This window comes from Talpa occidentalis, unplaced genomic scaffold, assembly GCF_014898055.3.
Source record: "Talpa occidentalis isolate TD23 unplaced genomic scaffold, MPIMG_talOcc4v2.1, whole genome shotgun sequence".
In the NCBI taxonomy this organism is placed as follows: Eukaryota; Metazoa; Chordata; class Mammalia; order Eulipotyphla; family Talpidae; genus Talpa; species Talpa occidentalis.
In genome coordinates this window covers 120,017,897-120,037,971 of record NW_026555331.1, presented here as the reverse complement: position 1 = coordinate 120,037,971, position 20,075 = coordinate 120,017,897, and the positions used below count along the sequence as shown (strand labels likewise).

At 35.5% G+C, this 20,075-nt stretch overlaps 1 protein-coding gene across 3 annotated transcripts in view; it reads left to right on the top strand.

Annotated features, from left to right (window-relative positions):
* FBXL13 (F-box and leucine rich repeat protein 13) overlaps positions 1-20,075 on the top strand; it is a 141,057-nt gene that overhangs the window by 9,868 nt on the left and 111,114 nt on the right. For all 3 annotated transcript variants that reach the window (XM_054692510.1, XM_054692511.1, XM_037511106.2), the window contains exons 2-7: positions 1,394-1,497; positions 1,929-2,019; positions 3,835-3,902; positions 5,973-6,127; positions 7,633-7,742; positions 8,453-8,596. In XM_054692510.1, coding sequence (XP_054548485.1) covers positions 1,394-1,497; positions 1,929-2,019; positions 3,835-3,902; positions 5,973-6,127; positions 7,633-7,742; positions 8,453-8,596 — 672 coding nt within the window. The remainder of the gene's footprint in view (positions 1-1,393; positions 1,498-1,928; positions 2,020-3,834; positions 3,903-5,972; positions 6,128-7,632; positions 7,743-8,452; positions 8,597-20,075) is intronic.

Sequence of the window (20,075 nt, the reverse complement as noted above, 5' to 3'; positions counted from 1 at the left end):
ATAACAATTCAATTTAAAAATGGGCAAACACTCTAAATAGACTCTTCTCCAAAGATAGCCTACAGGCACATGAAAAATGCTCGCTTATTATAAAGGAATTGCAAATGAAAACCACAATGAGCTCTCACCTCACCCCTGTGAGAATGGCCTATATCAAAAAGAATGGAAACATACAAAATGCTTTCTGTACTCCTATGTTCATAGCAGCATTATTTACAACACCAAGCCATAGAATCAACTTAAATGTCCATCAGTAGAGATGTAGATACAAAAATTATGGAATATGTACTTAATGGAGTATTACTCAGCTGTTAAAAAAGATGAAATAGTGCCTGTGGGAAAAAATGGGTGGATCTATACTAAATGAAATAATACAGAAAACAAGATGCAGTTACCACATGGTTTTGCCCATTTGTGAAATACAAATAACCAAAGAAAACAAACTGGCAAAACAACTAGAATAATTCTTAGATTCTTTAAAAAATATATAGGTTATCTGAAGGGGTGGAGGGAGGAAAGTGGGGATAGAGAAGGAAGGTGATATGGTTTGGGCACTGGAGAAGTGGTGGAGGGTGAGTAAGGCAAGTATATATATGGAGGTGTGACATTGCTCTCCCAAAATTATATAGTTATGTAAACTAATGGCAAATCAGTAAAACTTGGGGGGAAAGACTAGCAATAATAAAGTCCTGATTGATGGGGGTCACGTGTGCTATGGTGGAGTTTCTCAGTCACTTGTTGTTGACTCTAAAGAATTTATTTTAAAAAGGAGCTCTTCAGGGTCTCCACGGTGGCACAGTGGTTGAGCGCTAGGTTGCGAAGCTGCCCGCAGCCTCTACAGCACTGGTTCGATCCCCAACCGCCGGGCAAGGGTCCCACATGGCGTGCAGACCTCTCCTGCTGCCCGCTGCTCAGCAGTATAACGTCAGTCTGCCTGTTCTGTTCCCCACTCTGGCTCTGGTGAATTCTCTCACCCTCCCTTGCTTCTAACTGTACCCAGTGCTTGTATAAATAAATAAATAAATAAATCTTGGAAAAAAAAAAAAGAGGAAAAAAAATAAAAAGGAGCTCTTCACACTTAAAAAGGATAAAAACCCACTGATCCAAAATAGCACAATTATGTCTTCAATCTGACTGTAAAGAACTTACTCCACCTAGAGCAAAACACTGAATTCTTTATGATGTCACTTACAGTGGAATTTTTTAAAGGAAATGTAAACTGCATTTTGGTTTGATTTTAATTGGATATTAACACTAAGTCAATATAGGGGAATATGAATGAATATAGCATATTTATTTTAAAAAACTGTTACATTATTTGACTTTGTAATAGCATAAGAGTTCATAAAACATGCAAATTCAGAAACACTGATTCCATTTCCTTCTCCTCCAGGCTCTGTTATGTGGTCTACTTATTACATGTCCTCAGGATCCACTGAGATATTTAGAGAAAATGATCATCATTATTATGGAAAATGGCCTTGAAAGTCTTCTTTGGTAAGTATCATTTTCATTTATGGTACAGAGATATATTAATTTTGCAGGCAAACTCCAACTATGTAGTATCAAAATGAAGTCTTGCTAATAATGCTTCCAATTTCAAGATTGTTAAAGAATCTATAGTCTTTTAAGTACCAAAGACTTCAATAGGGATTTGCCTGCTGGTTCACAAATTGGGAAATACAGTGCATCTCATCAGTCTCATCAGTAACATGCCCGTAGGGAAGTTTATTTCAAGTTGTAGGTGAGTAAAGGGAGGCATGCCTTCTTTGGAACACAGCAAAATCTTGAGGGAGAGTAGTTTGAAAAAGCCCTCCAGTTGATTATGATATGCTTCTCCCAAGGGGAATAACTCATCAATTTAATTATGAAACTAATTATTACAGAACTATGAAATAAGTTTTTGACTATATATTATTTTATTAAAGGGATATGTGCATTGACCCATCAATAAAACCAAAAATTCGGAGATTATCTGAAACTTACCTGGAACAACTTTTTGGATTGGATGATCAGTTGGTAAGTACTAGTAATAAGCATCTACATTGCTGAGATGAGGTTTCTTTGGCAAATTCTGTTTATTTGATGAGAGATGTTTTTAACTTACTTTGCTATGTAAAATTTAAAAAGGGATATTTTTTTGAGGCCGAAACAATAAATGTCACCATGCAGTTCAAAAAGAAAAAAGAAATTGCCTAACCAAGCTGACTACGGGGAAATCTACAGATGGGAAAGTGCCTGGCAAACAGCTGGCCACTAAATCTGCCAGCAAAAGCACCCCCTCTACCAATGGGGTGAAAAAGCCTCGATGCTACAACCTGGGGCTGTTGTGCTTCTAGAAAGTCCTGGTTACCTGAAATGTACCCACCTTCTTCTATGTGGAAGCTGCCTTTAGTGAGTTGGAGAGGAAGATGGCCCTGGATTTCAAACACCACCTGAGGCTTCTGCATGCTGCCTTTGTTGCCCTTCAGGAGGCCGGTGGAACCATCTGGTGGATTGTTTGAAAACACTACTGTGTACCATCCACATTAAGAGAATCACCATCATAACCAGACATCCAGTTGGCTGGCTATATACAGAAAGAGAGAGCTTAAATGAAGACAATTTTTATGGTGTTATATAGTAAATTCAGTAAGATACATTGGCTTAATATGTGACTTTCAGGGTAAGAAATTGTTTATAATATAATATGCTGCTTAAGTCATTCCATCTTTCATTCAGGATAAATGTGAAAAATTCAGTGATATGAACACTGTTCTCATGAGTGACAAATTGAGATATGCAGAAGGGACAAGGATGGGTGATATTTCCTGCTTCTCACAATGCAAATTTCTATTTGTTAAAGATTTGCAGGGTGAAAAAAAAAATTTGCTGGGTAGACATTAAGGCAGAATGATAAATGTGTACAGGATTCTTTTGCAGTAAAACTGGTTGTAACTTGATCCAAGTGCTTTATCAATAGGGGCCGTTAAATCTGACAATATATCACTGTGATAGAATGTGGGCTTTTTCACAGGCAGAGACACAAATCTTATCACTCAATCAATCAACATCTTAACCATAGTGTAGTTTCCTAAAAAAAGAAAAAATAAAATGCTGACTGCTTTAGAATACACTATGCACATTTATAATAGCTATTATATATATTGTAGTGTCAACATTTTTAAATTAAATGTTTTACCTTCACATGTGGTAGGGAGTCTTGTCATTAAGTGTTTTTTTTCTTAACTAGACTGCACTTGTTTTCATAGTAGTAAAATACTTTGTGCAATATATACCTTGCACAATTCCTTATTGTACCATATTAATTAATTCCTTATTGTACCATGTTAATTAATGGTACAACAATTCCTTGTTGTACCATGTTAATTAACCCTCTAGATGAAAATGTAAATACTAGTGGGGGGGTTACTTATAAGGACTCTAGAATATAATAAAAATGATTCAAACCAGCATTATCTATTACAAATACTCTGAACTAGTTAACTTAGTTTTTCTTTGTGTTGTGATTAGTCTCACACAAGAGTTAAGTTTTATTCTACAGAGAGGAAACAATACTGAAGTTCTTTTCCTTGTGGCTTTTATATTATAATAAACCCTGCTGTGGTTAGGGGTGCACAGCTCCAACTTACTGAAACTCTGCTAGTTAAGATGGTATCCACTTAGGTGACATCTGGTACACACACTTTTGGGAGGAATATTTAGAGATGACTTTACAAGTGGTGTCAAAATTTACCCTATCGATGTTTTTAGGTATATTATGTATGTCAACAAAATTTATAAATTGTGCATTCATTTATGTCTAATGTTTGCCATTTCACTTCCCTATTTTAGATGACTCCAGAATTGATGATAAAAGCATGTACTTTTTATACTGGACGTTTAATAAAGACCCACTTTTGGTAAGAATGTGATTTTAATATACTGTTCCTTTCTCTTTGGTTCTCATTCTTAATATTCTCCATATGAAGAACTCACTTTTGAGCAATTGTGTTTATTTTATCTATTTAATCCCATCACCATCATTTTGTATTATATATTCTATATTGAATTGACTTTACTTAGCTAAAATATGTTCATGACTTCTTCAAGGTATCACTTGATTCTTTTTAAATAAAGCTTCAAAATTGAAAGTATAGTTCCACACGGACAGTTTGTTCAATAAATGGTGCTGGGAAAACTGGACAACCACATGCAAAATAATGAAACTAGACCACTACCTCTCATGATGCACAAAAATCAATTCAAAATGGATAAAAGAATTGGACATAAGACCTGAAACCATAAAATATATAGAAGAAAATATAGGTAAAACACTAGAAGACATACATCGCAATAACATCTTTAATGACTCATCACCCACAGCAAAGAAAGTCAAGGAAATGATAAACACCTGGATTTATATCTGTTTTGGTTAATGTCTCTTTTGCTGTGCAGAGGCTTTTCAGTTTGATGTAATTCCAGGTGTTTTATCTTTTTCTTGACTTTCTTTGAGTTGATTTTTGTTGAGTTGTGTGAGTTCTTTGTATATCTTTGTGATCAGTCCCTTATCATTTGACTGGAGTGCAAAAACAAAATGAACAATCCAGTCAAGAAATGGGCAGAAGAACTCAAAAGACATATCTCCAAAGAGGAAATGGCCAACAGGCATATGAAAAAATGTTCAATATCCCTTATAATCAGGGGAATGCAAATTAAAACCACACTGAGATACCACCTTACACCAGTAAGAATGGCACATATCAAAAAAACTAGCAACAACAATGTTGGCAAGGATGTGGTAAAAAAGGAACTCTCCTACATTGCTGGTAGGAGTGCAAAAGGTCCAAACACTATGGAAAGCTGTCTGGAGGTTCCCCAGTCTACTAAAATTGGAGCTACCATACTACCCAGCAATTCTACTACTAGGAATCTACCCAAAGGACACAAAAACACTGATTCAAAAGAACACCTGTACCCCTATGTTTATTGCAGCACTATTTACAATAGGTAAAACCTGGAAACAACCTAAATGCCCAAAAATAGATGCCTGGATCAAGAAGATGTGGTACATATACACAATGGAATAATATTCAGCAATCAAAAAAGACAAACTCATGCCATTCGTAGTAACATGGATGGAACTAGAAGGAATTATGCTCAGTGAAATAAGCCAGAAGGAAAAAGAAAAATATCCCCTATATTTCACTTATAACAGGAATATAGGGGAACCAAATAAAACATCAGTGTAAAAAAATAATAGTACAAAACACAACAAAGCAAAAACAGACAATTATAAATCAGAGATATACTGCAGGGGAGGAGGAGGGAGAGGAATCAGAGGGAGGGAGGAAAGAGCACAGGGGACTGAGGTGATGGTGCACGGGTGCATTGGTGAAGGAAACTCTATGGGGACTACACCTGAGGGGTGGGGGGAAGCAAACATTGTTTAAAAATGAACAATGATGTAAAAATAAAAAAAAAATTATAGTTCCATAATATCCTTTTCTGAAACCCTTGGAGTCAGATATGTTTTCGAATTTAGACTCATCTTTTTGTTTTAAATTTAGAAAAGAAGTCTCCATATATACTGTCATATACTATCATCACTGGTGTCAGGGGTGTCACGTCGGAACCAAACATATCTGAACATATGAAACATATATTATTATCATGTGAAATGAAGAAAGACTATAAGCATCCATGTACCAAATTCAGGGAACTTTATGCTACATTTGTCTAGTTCAGGTCTAGTGTCACCTCTTAGTAGGTTATAGGGATTCCAGAACATTCTAGGTTTTAGAGAAGTAGAAAAGGAAAGAACATGCTCAAAGGAAATATAAGAACTGGCTAGATAAAACAATAAAAATAACAATTTATTTCCAGGCTATGCTTTTGAAGAGAAAAGGGAGGTATTACCTTTTCCCCTTTTAATTTATTTACTAATATATCGTCATAGCATCAAAATATTTATCTCTATTTTCTGCATGTAGCTCTTGGAGAGACATAGCAATACCACCTATAAATGAAGATGCAGTTATGGCTGAAAAAATGGCAAAAGCAGAGGAATATAGCAATTTCAAATTTAAAAAATATGTATTTTGTCTTTGGCGTGCTTATGTGAAAGATAGAAAAGAACGACTTCAAGGTAAATTCTTACATTGTAGCAATTAGATTTTGTCTTCATTTGGTCCCTTAAGTTCAGCAAACTTAGCAGTTAAGTACAGTTTGTACTGGAGAATTTATTATTTTTATAACTAGAGAACTATCATGAAATGTAAAGTCAATAAATTAAAATATTTAATAAGATATGTCTCAAAGGGTTTTTTCATAATTGAAAAAAAGGCAAATTTAACATAAAATCCTATATGTATTTGGTGATCTATATACAAATGTAAATATAAATAAGAATCCACTACCAGCCTTTTTACATAGTAGACTGGTAAAATATTGATGGTTACCAAATTGACTATTTTGATAGAGAACTCTACATTCTTTCTAGATATTTCACATGATGGCTACACAAGGAAACTGTAAAAACGAATTTTCTTTTACTTAAACCCATGATAGCCATAATGAGTGGACAGTGCATGTACTTGATCTTAGCAGCAGAGAGAGAACTTCAGCCTTTTGCTTAGATTTTATCCAGCTTACCAGACAATAGATTTGTTTATGGCTGTTGCCAATCAGAGAATCATTTCCTCTTCAGTTAGTGCCTCAGAATGGATGCTCCAAAAGTTTTTTTTTTTTTTTTAATTTTTTTTTTTTTAATAGAGGCATGTTTATTTATTTATTTGTTTGTTTGTTTGTTCTGTTTACACATGCACTGGGTACAGTCAGAAGCACGGGAGGGTGAGAGAATTCACCAGAGCCAGAGCGGGGAGCAGGGCAGGCAGAAGGACCGAAGGACACTGCTGAGGGGAGCAGCGGGCGGCAGGGGAGGTCTGCGCGCCATGTGGGACCCTCCTCCGGTGGCCGGGGAGCAGCCGGGGATCGAACTGGCGCCGCAGAGGCCGCGGGCAGCTTCGCAACCCAGCGCTCAACCGCTGCGCCACCGGGGAGGCCCTGCTCCAAAGGCTTTAATCTAGGTAAATGGCCTCCGTTTCTGAGAGAAAACAATTGCCAGCAGCTAAGAAGCCATTGCACTCTGGGAGCAATGTCGGAGGCCTGGCTCAGTCATCTTCCTGATCTGGTCCCTTTATTTGAGTTTGGAACCTGGATTAAAAATACATATATAGGGCATTTCCATATAATATATCATAGAATATTTAACTAAATCAGAATACCACATCAAGATTGTATTTCTCTGAATAAATTTGGAAGTTCTTGTTTCGTAAAGAACAAATTTATTTAAAAAATGATATCTATCTTGACATTTTATTATGTCCATTACAACTTAATGTCTAAAGGCAAAGTTGTTATTTGGAGGTTAATAAAGTCTCAGGAGTACTAAGCAGTCAAGAATAATTGCAGTCAAGACTATTGCAGTCAAGTCTATTGCAGTCAAGAATAATTAGTTTGAGATGTAATTAAAATTGAACAAAAACTATCAGGTGAAATGTTGGGTCATATTAAAAACGTGAAGGGTATTAAACATGTTGTTTCTTGTAAACTACTTTAGTTCTATCCAGTGATCCAATCATTTTTCCTCAGCTGTACTATTACGGATACAAGAGATCATTCACTATCAGAAGCAAATAATTATACTAATGAAATGGAGAGATAAAGCAAGACAAAAGTATAAAATGAGAGAAGATGAGCTGGTATGGTTTATTGGAAAATTAGTTAATTTGGAATGGAATTTTACTATTATATTAATGTTATTTCAGATATATAATACTGTATGTAGAAAAAATTAAAATTCTAAATATTATATATCAATACTTTTACTGTATAATTTAAATTTCACTTCAGCTACCTAAAATATTTCCTATTAAATTGGTTTGCATGAACAATGAACATCAAGGAAAAAAATCTTTTAACATTTTGTTCAAATTTATTGATAAAGACTAAGAATTTTATTTAAGGAAATATTTAGATGGAATAATGCCTAAAGTGGAAGAGAAACTGATGAGTATTTTAAATAAAAATGAAGAATTTATTCTTTTCTAAATAAGAATAAATTGCTATTCATTCTTCTTCAACATTCAATTAATACATAATAACCTTAACAATAATTTATTTTTTAATTACTAAAATGCTAAATTTAAAAAATCATTCTTAATTGGGACACCCACCAGGAATTAATTCAATTGAAACAGAGGACCTAAGCAAACTCCTCCAAATTTAAAGATGTCTCCAGTTTGTTTAAACTATTAGTACACTATTATTTAGTGTTCACTTAGAATGTTCACTGTAACTAGGATCAGCCATAGAAACATGCTGGAAATTTTTATAGTTACATTATTAATAATGTAACTCTTATTAATAATGTAGCAATTTCATATGGAATTTCTAAATTATTTTCCCGCAGTTGTTACAACATGAAATGCAATTGAAAACATGGAAAAACAAGTTAAAACCTGCTGGAGATGAACCCACATTTCCTGGACAAGGTGGATCTAAAGCGTCTTTTATATTTGACATTTCACTGTTACCCGAAAGAGCAATATTACAGGTTTGTATGCATTTATGTGCCTTTACTAGTGATTTTCATAATGTTTGAAGAGTGGTTTTATGAACTTTACATGACTGACAGAGAATGGCCTCTGTATATATTTCAAAGAAATATATTTTTTATAACTAACTGGGCTATCACATATTTGGGAGGTTACCCATTTTTTATTATAGGGTAAGTTGCACTTGAACATGATGTATGATTCTCTATATATTGCTGAATTCAATAGTCCAAGTTTTAAGGATTTTTGCATCTATGTTCATCAAGGATATTGGTCTGTAGGGTTTTTTTTTTGTGATCTCCTTGTCTGGTTTTGGAATCAGGGTAATGATGACATCATAGAATATTTTTGGAAGTTTCCCCTCCTTTTCAATTTTATGAGATTAAGTAGGATAATATTGATTCTTCTTTGGAAGTTTAATATAATTCACTAATGAAGTCATCTAGTCCTGGGCTTTTGTTTTGTGGGAAACTTTTGATTACTGTCTTTCAAAGAGCTTCTAGTATTTTTTTTTCTTCTGAAGTAAAAATTTATTTTAGAATAGTTTAAATTCACAAAACAATTGCAAAAATAGTTCAGGTAGTTCCTAACTGTACAGCTTCTTTTATTGTTAATGTTTTATATTAGTATGATATATCTGTTGCAATTAATGTGCATGTAATGTATATAATACTAAAGATATTATTTTAATTCAAAATTTTTACTGAGGTTACACTAGCTTACAACACTATATACGATATAGAGGTAAATGCTTACACCCTTCAGATGTGTTACCATGCCATATCCACCACCAAGGCACCCATAGTCCTCTGCCATAGTCAATTGTACCCCTTCTCACTTTGCTCTGCCCCTCCCCCTCGGGTAGTCTCAAGTTTATAGTCAGATTCCTTGGGTTTGTTATTGCTTTGCTTATCTCTGACACTGTGTTTTGTACCTCTATATTCCACATAAGGGAGAAACCATTTGGTATTTGCCTTTCCCCTTTTGACTTTTTTTAAAAAGATTTATTTATTTATGCATATAAGAGCTGGGGTACAGGCCAGAGGCTTTGGGGATGAGAGGATTCACCAGAGACAGAGTGGGGAGGCAGACTGATGGAAGTACACTGCTGAGGGGAACATCGGGCAAGTCAGGAGAGGTCTGCTGTGCTATATGGGTAGCTCCCTGCCCAGCTGGGGATTGAACTCCTGCTGTTTGTGCTACAGAGACTGTGGACAGCTTCATAAGTTGCATCTTAACCCCTTGCACCACCAGGGAGGCCCTCCTTTTACTTTTTGACTTAGCATTATCATCTCCAGTTCCATCCATGTTGTCACAAATATTAAGTATATCTTTTTTATAGCTGAGTAATATTCCATTATATATAAATATATTTTTAATAAATAAATAAATATATAAAATACCTCTTCATAATTCACTCATCTGTTCTTAGACATTTAGGTTGTTTCTATAACTTGGCTATCATAAATAGTGCTGCAATGAAATAGGAGTGTGTGTACTGTGTTTTTGTATTCTTTGGGTGGATAACTATGTGTGGAATTGCTGATATTTCCTTACTCATGATGGATCTGTTCATGTTTTCTATTTCTTCCTGAGTTAGTACCAAATACTATATTTGGAACTTTTTAGTGTTTCTAAAAATTTGCCATTTCTTTTGTCCAATTTGTTATCATATAATTGTTTGTAATACTCTTATGACCTTTCATATTTCTGAAGTTATCTCTTGTAACTTCTCTTTCATTTTTTATTTTATTTATGTTTTTGCTTTCTTCAAGTCTAGCTAAAGATTTGTCTCCCTTGTTCATCTTTTCAATGAGCCAACTTTTACAATTTGGATTTTTTAAAATCTCTATTTTATTAATGTCTGTTCTACTTTTCATTATTACCTCTGTCTACTCCCAGTTTTGCTTTTTCTTATTTTTCTAGTTCCTTAGTTTTGAGCTTAGATTTCTTATTTGTGATTCTTCTTGTTTCCTGAGTTAGGTCTGTATTACTATCAGTTTCCTTCTTTTTTTTTTTATTTTTTTTTTATTTCTAGTTATTTTATTATTCTAATTATATCTAATAATAGCTTTGATGATATTTCCCTTCAGTACAAAGAACTTTCTTTGAGCATTTCTTCCATTCCCAGTCTGCTGGTGGCAAATTCTACTTGCTTTCCTTTATCTGAAAATGTCTCTATTTTGATTTAATTCTTTTTTTTATTAGATAATAAATTTTATTGTTATATTCCCCATACAATTGCAGCCCCCCCATTCTGACCCCAATCCCTCCCCTCCCGCCCCTGCCCCCCTAAAAGTGTCTCTGGTTCATAGTTTTTTGTTGATTTTGATTTTCACTTTCTTATAGTTATTCATTTTCCTGGTCCCTTATTTAAGTTTTCTAGATTCCTGCTATGAGTGAGACCATCCGGTATTTTTCTTTTTCTTTTTGGCTTATTTCGCTGAGCATGATCCCTTCCAGCGCCAGCCATGTTGCTGCAAATTGCATGTGTTTATCTTTTTTGAATGCTGAGTAATATTCCATGGTATATATGTACCAGATCTTCTTGATCCAGTCATCTATTTTTGGGCATTTGGGTTGTTTCCAAAGCTTAGCTATTGTAAACAGTGCTGCTATAAACATAGGGGTGCAGGTGTTCTTTGGAATTGATGTTTCTGTGTCCTTTGGGTAAATACCTAGGAGTGGAATTGCTGGATCATATGGAAGCTCTATGTTTAGTAGGTCCAGAAATCTCCACACAGCTCTCCATAGTGGTTGGACCAGTTTGCACTCCCACCAACAGTGCAGAAGAGTTCCTTTTTCTCCACACCCTCGCCAACATTTGTTGTTGCTAGTTTTTTTAATATGTGCCATTCTCACTGGTGTAAGATGGTGTCTCATGGTAGTTTTGATTTGCATTTCCCTGATGACAAGTGATGTTGAACATTTTTTCATATGCCTGTTGGCCATTTGCATTTCCTCTTCAGAGAAGTTTCTTTTTAGCTCTTCTGCCCATTTTTTGACTGGATTATTTTCTTTGTTGTTGTTGAGTCTCATCAGCTCTTTGCAGATTTTTATGATCAGTCCTTTATCATTAGTGTTGGGTGCAAAAATGTTCTCCCAGTTGGTGGGGTTTCTCTTTGTTTTTGTTATTGTCTCTCTACGGCGGCCAGGGAACGAACCAGCGCTGCAGAGGCTGCGGGCAGCCTCACAGCCCAGAGCTCAACTGCTGCGCCACCACAGGAGGCCCTCAGTTTCCTTCTTAATACTGTTTTTACAGCATCCATAGGTTCTGATGTCTTGTCTTCATTTTCATTCATTTCAAGGTATTTTTTAATTTCACCTTTTATTTCCTTATTGATCCAGTAGTTTAGTAGCATGTTGCTTATTCTTCACCAATTTGTGGTTTCCTTCTCTTTCTTCTTTTGGTTGATTTCTCGTTTCATATCCTTTGACCCAAAAAAATACTTGATATGATTTCAATATTCATAAATTTATTAAGATTCATTTTGGGTTCTAATATATGGTTTGTCCTTATTCTGTGTACACTTGGAAAGAATGTGTATTCTGGCGTTTTGGGGTGGAATGTTCTATGAATATCTACTAAGTTCATCTCATTCAATTATTCATGTAAGACCATTGTTCCCTTGTTGACTTTATGTCTGGATGATCTGCCCATTGCGTTAAGTGGGCTGCTTAACTTCCTACAACTATAGTGTTGCTGTTAACACCTTCCTTTAGGTCTATCAAATTTGCTTTATGTATTTTTAGCAATTTTTTATAATGCACCAATCATTTTCTTTGTGTTTATCCTTCTTGGAATTTATTGAGCTCTTGGAGATTTATGTATATCTGCAAATTTGGGAAATTTTTAGTTATTATTTCTTCAAACTTTTTTTATCCTTTCTCCTTATGGAACTACAATTACACATCCATTAGATAACTTAATATTGCTCCACATGTCACTTAGTTCATGTTCATTTTTTTTCTTTCTATGCTTCACTTTGAATAGTGTTTTTATAGCATTTTTGAAATAGTGTTCTTATAGCTATGTCTTCAAGTCCAACATAGTATATATGCAACTGTCTTAAAGAATCACTAAGTTGTGTAAATCCCATGTAAAGGTAGCACTACTCACCAAAATTGGAAAAAAGGGCACCAATAATTTGTGTAAGAGATAACAAATAACATGTTGAATTTTAAAGATGAAATGAACTTAGCATGTTTTCTAATTCATAGTGACTTTTATTAACCTTTTCTACAACTATCCTAAAAGGAAAAAAATGCATGTAGTCAATCTCGAGTTTAGAAACATCTCAGAAAGAGACAGAGAGAGAAAATGGGCACAGTAAATGAGAACTTGCTGTGGTGCACAGCAAGAAAATCATTGGTTACTATTAGTGTTCAGCTTGGTTTGTGGGAGGGAGTTTGTTGTGGCTGACTACCTCTCGAACTCCCAAAATTAAAGTGTTTGTCTAGTAAAAAAAAATGTTTTGTAGGATCTAACCTGCTATTAAACACTTTCAGTGAATTTTTAAATTACGGAAGTTGTATTCAACTTGTATTACTTGGTTCATTTTTGAAATTTCTACTTCTTTCCTCATTTTACTTTTAAATCCTTGAACACTTTATAAACTGTTTCTAAAGAACTGTCTACTATTTCTATTATGCCTATAATTGTTCACTCTGCCTTCCTTGGCAAACTCCCTAACTGACCTTTCCCCCAGCCCTCTTGTCTTAGCCAAGCTATTATTTAAGATGGCATCTGAAATCATGTGGCAAGTTACTCAGTTGGGTCTCTCCCATGTGTACAGGATGGAAACATGTCACTATTAAACTTCTATGCCCGTTGGACTATTTTCCAGTCTAGAAGAACCAACAGGGGTACAGAATGAATCCCTTTGTATTCTGACAAGTTATTTAAGATGGTGTCTAAAGCCATGCGGGTGAATTACTCAGTCTCACTGGATTCTTCCATGTATACAGGAGGTGTACATGTTATTATTAAATCTCATTATGATTTTTTCTTTTTAAAAATACACAAGTAGTAAGGGAGTAAATTTTTATAATAGCACAAAATTGGAAATGAACAATTCCAATAGTCAAGTACTGAATTATAGTTATGTAAGGTTTGTTAAGCTTATTAATATAATAAATTTGCAAACTTAAAATTTTAAATCATAATTTTAAAATGGCATTTAATTTGTTGACTTCTCTGGTTAACTAATTCTCAGGAACTTGACAAATGAAGGTTTAAAAGCATAAAAAGGTAATGTGATTTGGATCTAAACTTTAAAGTTTTTTGGTTTTTAAATAAGGTTTTAATTTATAAATAAATTAAGATTTGTATGTTTAGATTCTAATGTTTTGAGGGAATAACTGAAAACAGAAATCTGGACTGGAATACAATTTGATCTTATTTGGAAGACACATTGAAACTGTAGGCTTGCTTTTTGTGCTCAGTTACATCAACTCATGAAAACAAATCCGATTCTGTTTTACAGCTATTTTCCCTACTATCATTTACCCATTAGAAAATGCTGCTTAGTTAGCAGATGTTAGGATTCATACACTATCAGTCAAACTCAGAGCTATTGGGAGGGCTGGAAAGATTTTTCTTTTCTTTTTTAAATATGCTTAGCTTGGCCGGCAATACAGAGAAATTATGTTGATGAATTTGGAAAGTCTAAATAATATAGTTAAGTAATGCAGTGGTCTTAAAATGGAAAATTGCTCAACTATCTTAATAACATTAGCAGTGTTTTGGAGCTGTCTTTTATTTTAAACAACTATAACTTTTTGCTTGCTTGCTTGCTTGCTTATAAAAGATATATAGTGTGGAGACTTGAGAAGAGTTATAAAATCACCTTCAGATTTTATAGTGTTGATGATATCATCTTATGTGTGTGTGGGGAAACAACTGTATAGTTATTAAAACTTGTACCATGTTACGGAAGAGCCAGATGGTTTTGACATGCTAGATTAAATTACTTGGAATTATAAATGAAAAGAGTATTCTCAGTTTCTTTTGGAATCTATGTTTTGATGACCTCAGGGGTCAATCTGACCTCAATTTACCAAAGCAGAAAGTGGTTCCAGGTTTTGTAGGCATGTACTACATGAACTTCAGATAAGGGAGGATTCTGAAACCACATTGCTCTGTCAAGGAACTATGTGTATGTTGGCTCGATTTGTGATGTGGGTGAAAAAGCAGATGAAGCAAAACAAAAATTGCTTTAGGATCAGTTTATTTTTGGTAGAAGACTGTTCTGCCCATAGGCCTCACTTTATCACGTTAGCCCTAATCGGTAATGCTAAGTTAAGTAGTTTACAAATGACTTTGGTATAAAGTTTTTATGTGTTATAAGTAGTGGAACATGCTATGTTAACTTTAGTAAGAGCCATCTTTGCAAAACAATATTTCATTTGTAAGATGAAAAAGCTATACCACAGATAAAGATAAGTCCATGTACACATGGGATGGAGTGCTCTGGAATCTGGGTGGTACATTCTTCTCCTAGCTACCTCACTTTGGCCATGCTGCTTAATCTTTTGATTTCTAAGTGGTTAAATTTGGAATGGGGGAATAATAAAAATATCTCCTGCATTTACTCTGTGTGTTAAATTAATACACAAGAAGTGCTTAGAACAATGCCCACCATACAGTAATTTCTCAGTAGAAGTTACCATTATTAACATACTGAATTTAGATGACTGAGTGATGGAGAAGACACTAAATGAAAATTCCTGAAGACTGGACACTAAACTTAGCCCACCAACTCTGTCGGCTTGCTGACCTCCTACAGGGCATTTAACTTCTCTCAACATCAGTTTAAAGACTTAAAAAATTCCTAGCATTAAGTTTGTACTTGTAATTTCTTCTGTAAAATGAGGGACTGGGCTAGGTGATCACTAAGATCACCTGTAGTTTCAAATGTCTATGAATCTTGGATGGACACAAATATCCCTGCAGAGGAAAATGTTAGGAGAAAATGCGAAACATCTTAGAGAGAGCCTTGCCCAGGTTTTTGTCCATCTCTTGACCTCTTTTCCTCCTACTGTCATTTTAACTAGGTCTTTTTTTTTTCTCTACATATCAACTTACATGTCACCCATTAAAAAGACCTCTCTTGACTACCCAATCTAAAATCAATCCCTGCTGTACGGCTGTGTTAGTTTTCTGATGACACTTCTCATTATAAATAATTAGTAATTTCTAATAATGTTCTTGCTTTTGGCCTCTCCAACTATACTATATGCTTTTTGGATCCAGGTATTATCTCTGTTTTGATTATTTTTTTTGCCCTCAGCGTGTAAGAAACTGGTACAAACAAGCACTCAATGAAGATTCTCTTTCATTTATTTAACAACTATATTAGATGCCTATATTAACTAGAAATAAAATTGGAACAATGGCACAGGGCCTTATTACTGTGGCTTTGTATTGTCCATTCAGAAGTTGGGCTTAAACTAGTGGGCAGTGAGTCAACAGTAGAAAGCTATTCTCTTTCCCTGTGAGCTGTCTCCCCTCTCTCTCCCTCTACCCTGGTTGAATCATGGGGGTTGGGTGAAGCCTAGAGGCAGAAGGAGCTTTTTTCTAAGAATTAGAACTAGGATAGCATTAGTGGGGATGAAAAGAAAAGGACCCATGTGAGAACAAAAGCACTGATAGAATTCTCGGGCCAACAGTAAGTGGAATGAAAGGGTGAGTGCGGAGTCTGATTGGACAGTGTTGGGTCTGGGCGACTACTGTATGAGAAATTCAGAATAATGAAGTCAGGAGTGGAACCAGGTTCTTTACTGACCTTAAATGTCTGACTCACACTACTCACCACTTTTTACTGACTCGTGCTTTCTGTCTTGCCAAGTGTTTTTCTTTCCATACCATAAAAGATTCCATTGAAATGGTTGTTGGAGCCTAATTCATTTGAGCAGTTTACCCTCTGTTGTGGATGATTTGTGGTCTGCATCAAAGCAATTTATCAGTTAACTGAAGAGTTTGTTTTCCATGTTCAGAAGATAACTCTTATTGCGCGACAAGATAAAATTAAATAGAAGAGAACTGTGCCTGTCCTTCCCTGGCCCTGACACCTTCAATTTATTTCTTTCCATTGATTTATTCTTTCATATTCATAAATGGATCTGACTCACTCCTTTCCAGACATTTCTCAACATTCCTTCTCTCTTGAGTTAATAGCTTATTTTTCTCCTTACGTGTGTCATCAAACTTCTTGATTCTACCTCCCACCTGTCCACTGAGCCACTCAGAAACTGCTTTTAAATAGTTTCTACCTGGGTGTTCCAAAGGTACAAGTCATTTCATCATTTCCAAAATAGAACGCATCATTTTTTTTTCTAACCCTCTCTCCTGTATCCCATTTCTAAATGAATGGCATTATCATAGACAGTTGACCTGGCGAGAATTTGGTTATTTGCTTTGGCTCTTTTCCTTTACCACCAATACATGTGGTTTCCTTTTTAACTTGTAATCTCGCTTACTTTCTCCTCTCCTTTCTCTCTGGTACTCATTATCTATCAGTGACGTTATTATCAAAACCACTTAATTGAGTCTTCCAGCATTTACTCTTGACCTTGACCTCCAACTCATGTTTTATTTGTCCACCAGAGCTGTATTCCTGAAGTAACGTTTCTTTATATCACTTTCCTGCTCAAAATCCCTCATTGATTCCATTGACTTTAACGTGTTTCACAAGGCCCTTGATGTTCTAGTCCCTCACTACCTCTCAGCTTCATTGTCTGGTATCTCTCAAAAGGAATCCTTGGCTCTAGCTCTGTTGAGTGATGGCAAAGCACTCTCCCAGCTATTATGCTTTGGCCCATCATGTCCTGTCTATAATATAGGGTCCCTTTCTCTTCTTCTTTGATTCGATCACTCCACCTTAGGCATAGCTCAGTTGTCATCATTTCCAGAAAGGCTACCTTTGCTTTTCTGTACTCTCTCTCTGTCTCAGTTAACTTTCACTTCTGTTCCCTGAGCCCCTGAGCCACTTTTTTTTTGGTATTCATAATATATATATAATTTTATATATTTATTACATCATTTTTCATTTTTGCACAATATATGCATTTTCATTTTGTTTATAGTCCCCATACAATTCCCACCCCCCTTGTTTTGATCCTACTCCCTTCTCTCCCCCCTGTAGTGTGTGATTTTTACTTTATTATAATTAGTCTTTTTCCTGGTCCCTTATTTAGGTTTTCTAAATTCTTGTTATGACACCATCTGGTATTTTTCTTTTTCTTTCTGGCTTATTTTACTGAGCATGATCCCTTCCAGCTCCATCCATATTGCTGCAAATTGCATGAGTTTATCTTTTTTGATTGCTGAGTAATATTCCATTATGTATATATACCACATCTTCTTGATCCAATCATCTATTTTTGGGCATTTGGGTTGTTTCCAAAGCTTAGCTATTGTAAATAGTGATGCTATAAACACAGGGGTGCAGGTGCCCTTTGGAATTAATGTTTCTGTGTCCTTTGGGTAAATACCTAGGAGTGGAATTGCTGGATCATATGGAATTGAGGATTCTCCACACAGCTTTCCATAGTGGTTGGACCATTTTGCACTCCCACCAGCAGAGCAGGAGAGTTCCTTTTTGTCCACATCCTCGCCAACATTTGTTGTTGCTAGTTTTTTTAACATGTGCCATTCTCACTGTTGTAAGATGCTATTTCATTATAGTTTTGATTTGCATTTCCCTGATTACAAGTGATGTTGAACATTTTTTCATATGCCTGGTGGCCATTTGCATTTCCTCTTTGGAAGTTTCTTTTTAGCTCTTCTGCCCATTTTTTTGACTAGGTTATTTACTTTATTTTTGTTGAGTCCCTGACCCACTTCTTAATGTTGTTTATAATCATCTATTTTGTCTTGCTTTTGGACCACAGTATCTTGAAGACAGGACTTGTGCTTTACATGTTCAAATTCACCACCTGTAGCTGCTAAATGACTGGCTGAATCAATGAATGGGAAATGATTTTTCACCTTTTAGCTGTACCACTGCAAATGGTCTCATCAAGTTCCCAGGAATTTATTAATCATCATGTCTGGTTGCCCATGTTCACTTCTCATCTTTCTTATTCTTTCAATAGCATTTGATTCTGCTTCTTTCTTTAAATGCTTATTTTTTGTTTGTTTGTTTGTTTGTTTCCATGGAATGAATTACTTTTCTGTCAGATAGATTACTTGGTCTCTCCTTTTCCTCCAGTTCTCTCAGTGCTCCTTTGGGTGCTGACTTTGGCCTCCCTCTCCTCTACTCTCATTAGATCTTGGCAACCACAGTCAATCTCTTGACCATCACTCTAGGATGTCAGTATTGATTTGTAGTCATGATAGGATAGTTCCAATTTCTCATAACTTTTGAGAACTTCAACCTTTTAAATTTCCATGAATGTGACACCTGTTGTACCTTTGATAACAGTAACATTGGGAGAGTGAGTAGGCTTGTCAGGGTGGGAGGGTATAGGGATGATGAGAACTTTTAGATTCACTGAATTTGAAATTCATTGAAATTTTAGATTCATTTGAATTCAATGAGTGCTTAAGTTAAAAAGTTCCAGAGGCATCTAAAATGTCACAAAGTCACAGAATACTATATACAGGAAAACTTGAGTATTATGTGATCCAAACCTTTCCAAGGACAACATTCCTCATAGTCTTGGGATTTTAGGGGCAATAAAATAGCACTTTTTCCTTGTCTGGGTTTGGAGCCAAGTAAGAGGTAAACGGATAGGGAACAAAATATTTTCTGATATAGCTGATAAGAGACTATGACTTATGATCATGCAGCATGCTAATACTTTACCCCTGAATAAGACAGACTCACCCTTAGTTACTGCACAGCTGGATAACTACAGAATTCTTCCAGGCTACCTAGCACAGCCAGGAAGCATAAATTCATATCAGGGTAGGGTGGAGCAGGAGCTCAGTTGCAGGCCAGGTTCTTTCTCCCTTGTCAGTCAGGTGTGTTGCTCCTCTTCTCCTGGGAGGGATGAGGGGTAGAGAGTATGTGTTACTGAAGTGCTTCCAAGGAGAAATATGAAGTTAAGGGTCTAAAACTTGTCTACCAACAGTAATGGTTTATCCAGTGTCTGGTCTAACACTTTATATGATGGAGAGGCTTTTGACTTTGGGATGCATACTGTACCATTTGGGGAAGGATTAAATAATAAAAAAAAGTTGTTCCTCATATCAAACAGAGAAAACTTCCCCTGTTACCTTTGTCCTTAGTTCCTTCTGTTTCATCATTAAGACGCAATTTGTCAATAATTTAAACATGGCTATGATTTAATTTTTAGTTCTTTTGCTGTTATAAGTTGCTGTTTCAGTCAACTGCTTATTCTTCTGTGACATTTCCCAGTCTCAATCCTTGCCATCCCCATTCCAGCCACTGTTTTGGTTGCCATCTTCTGAGAATTTGCTCTTTGTAGGTCATAGGGTGAACTGAATCATGTTTCTCCCCCACCACCCCC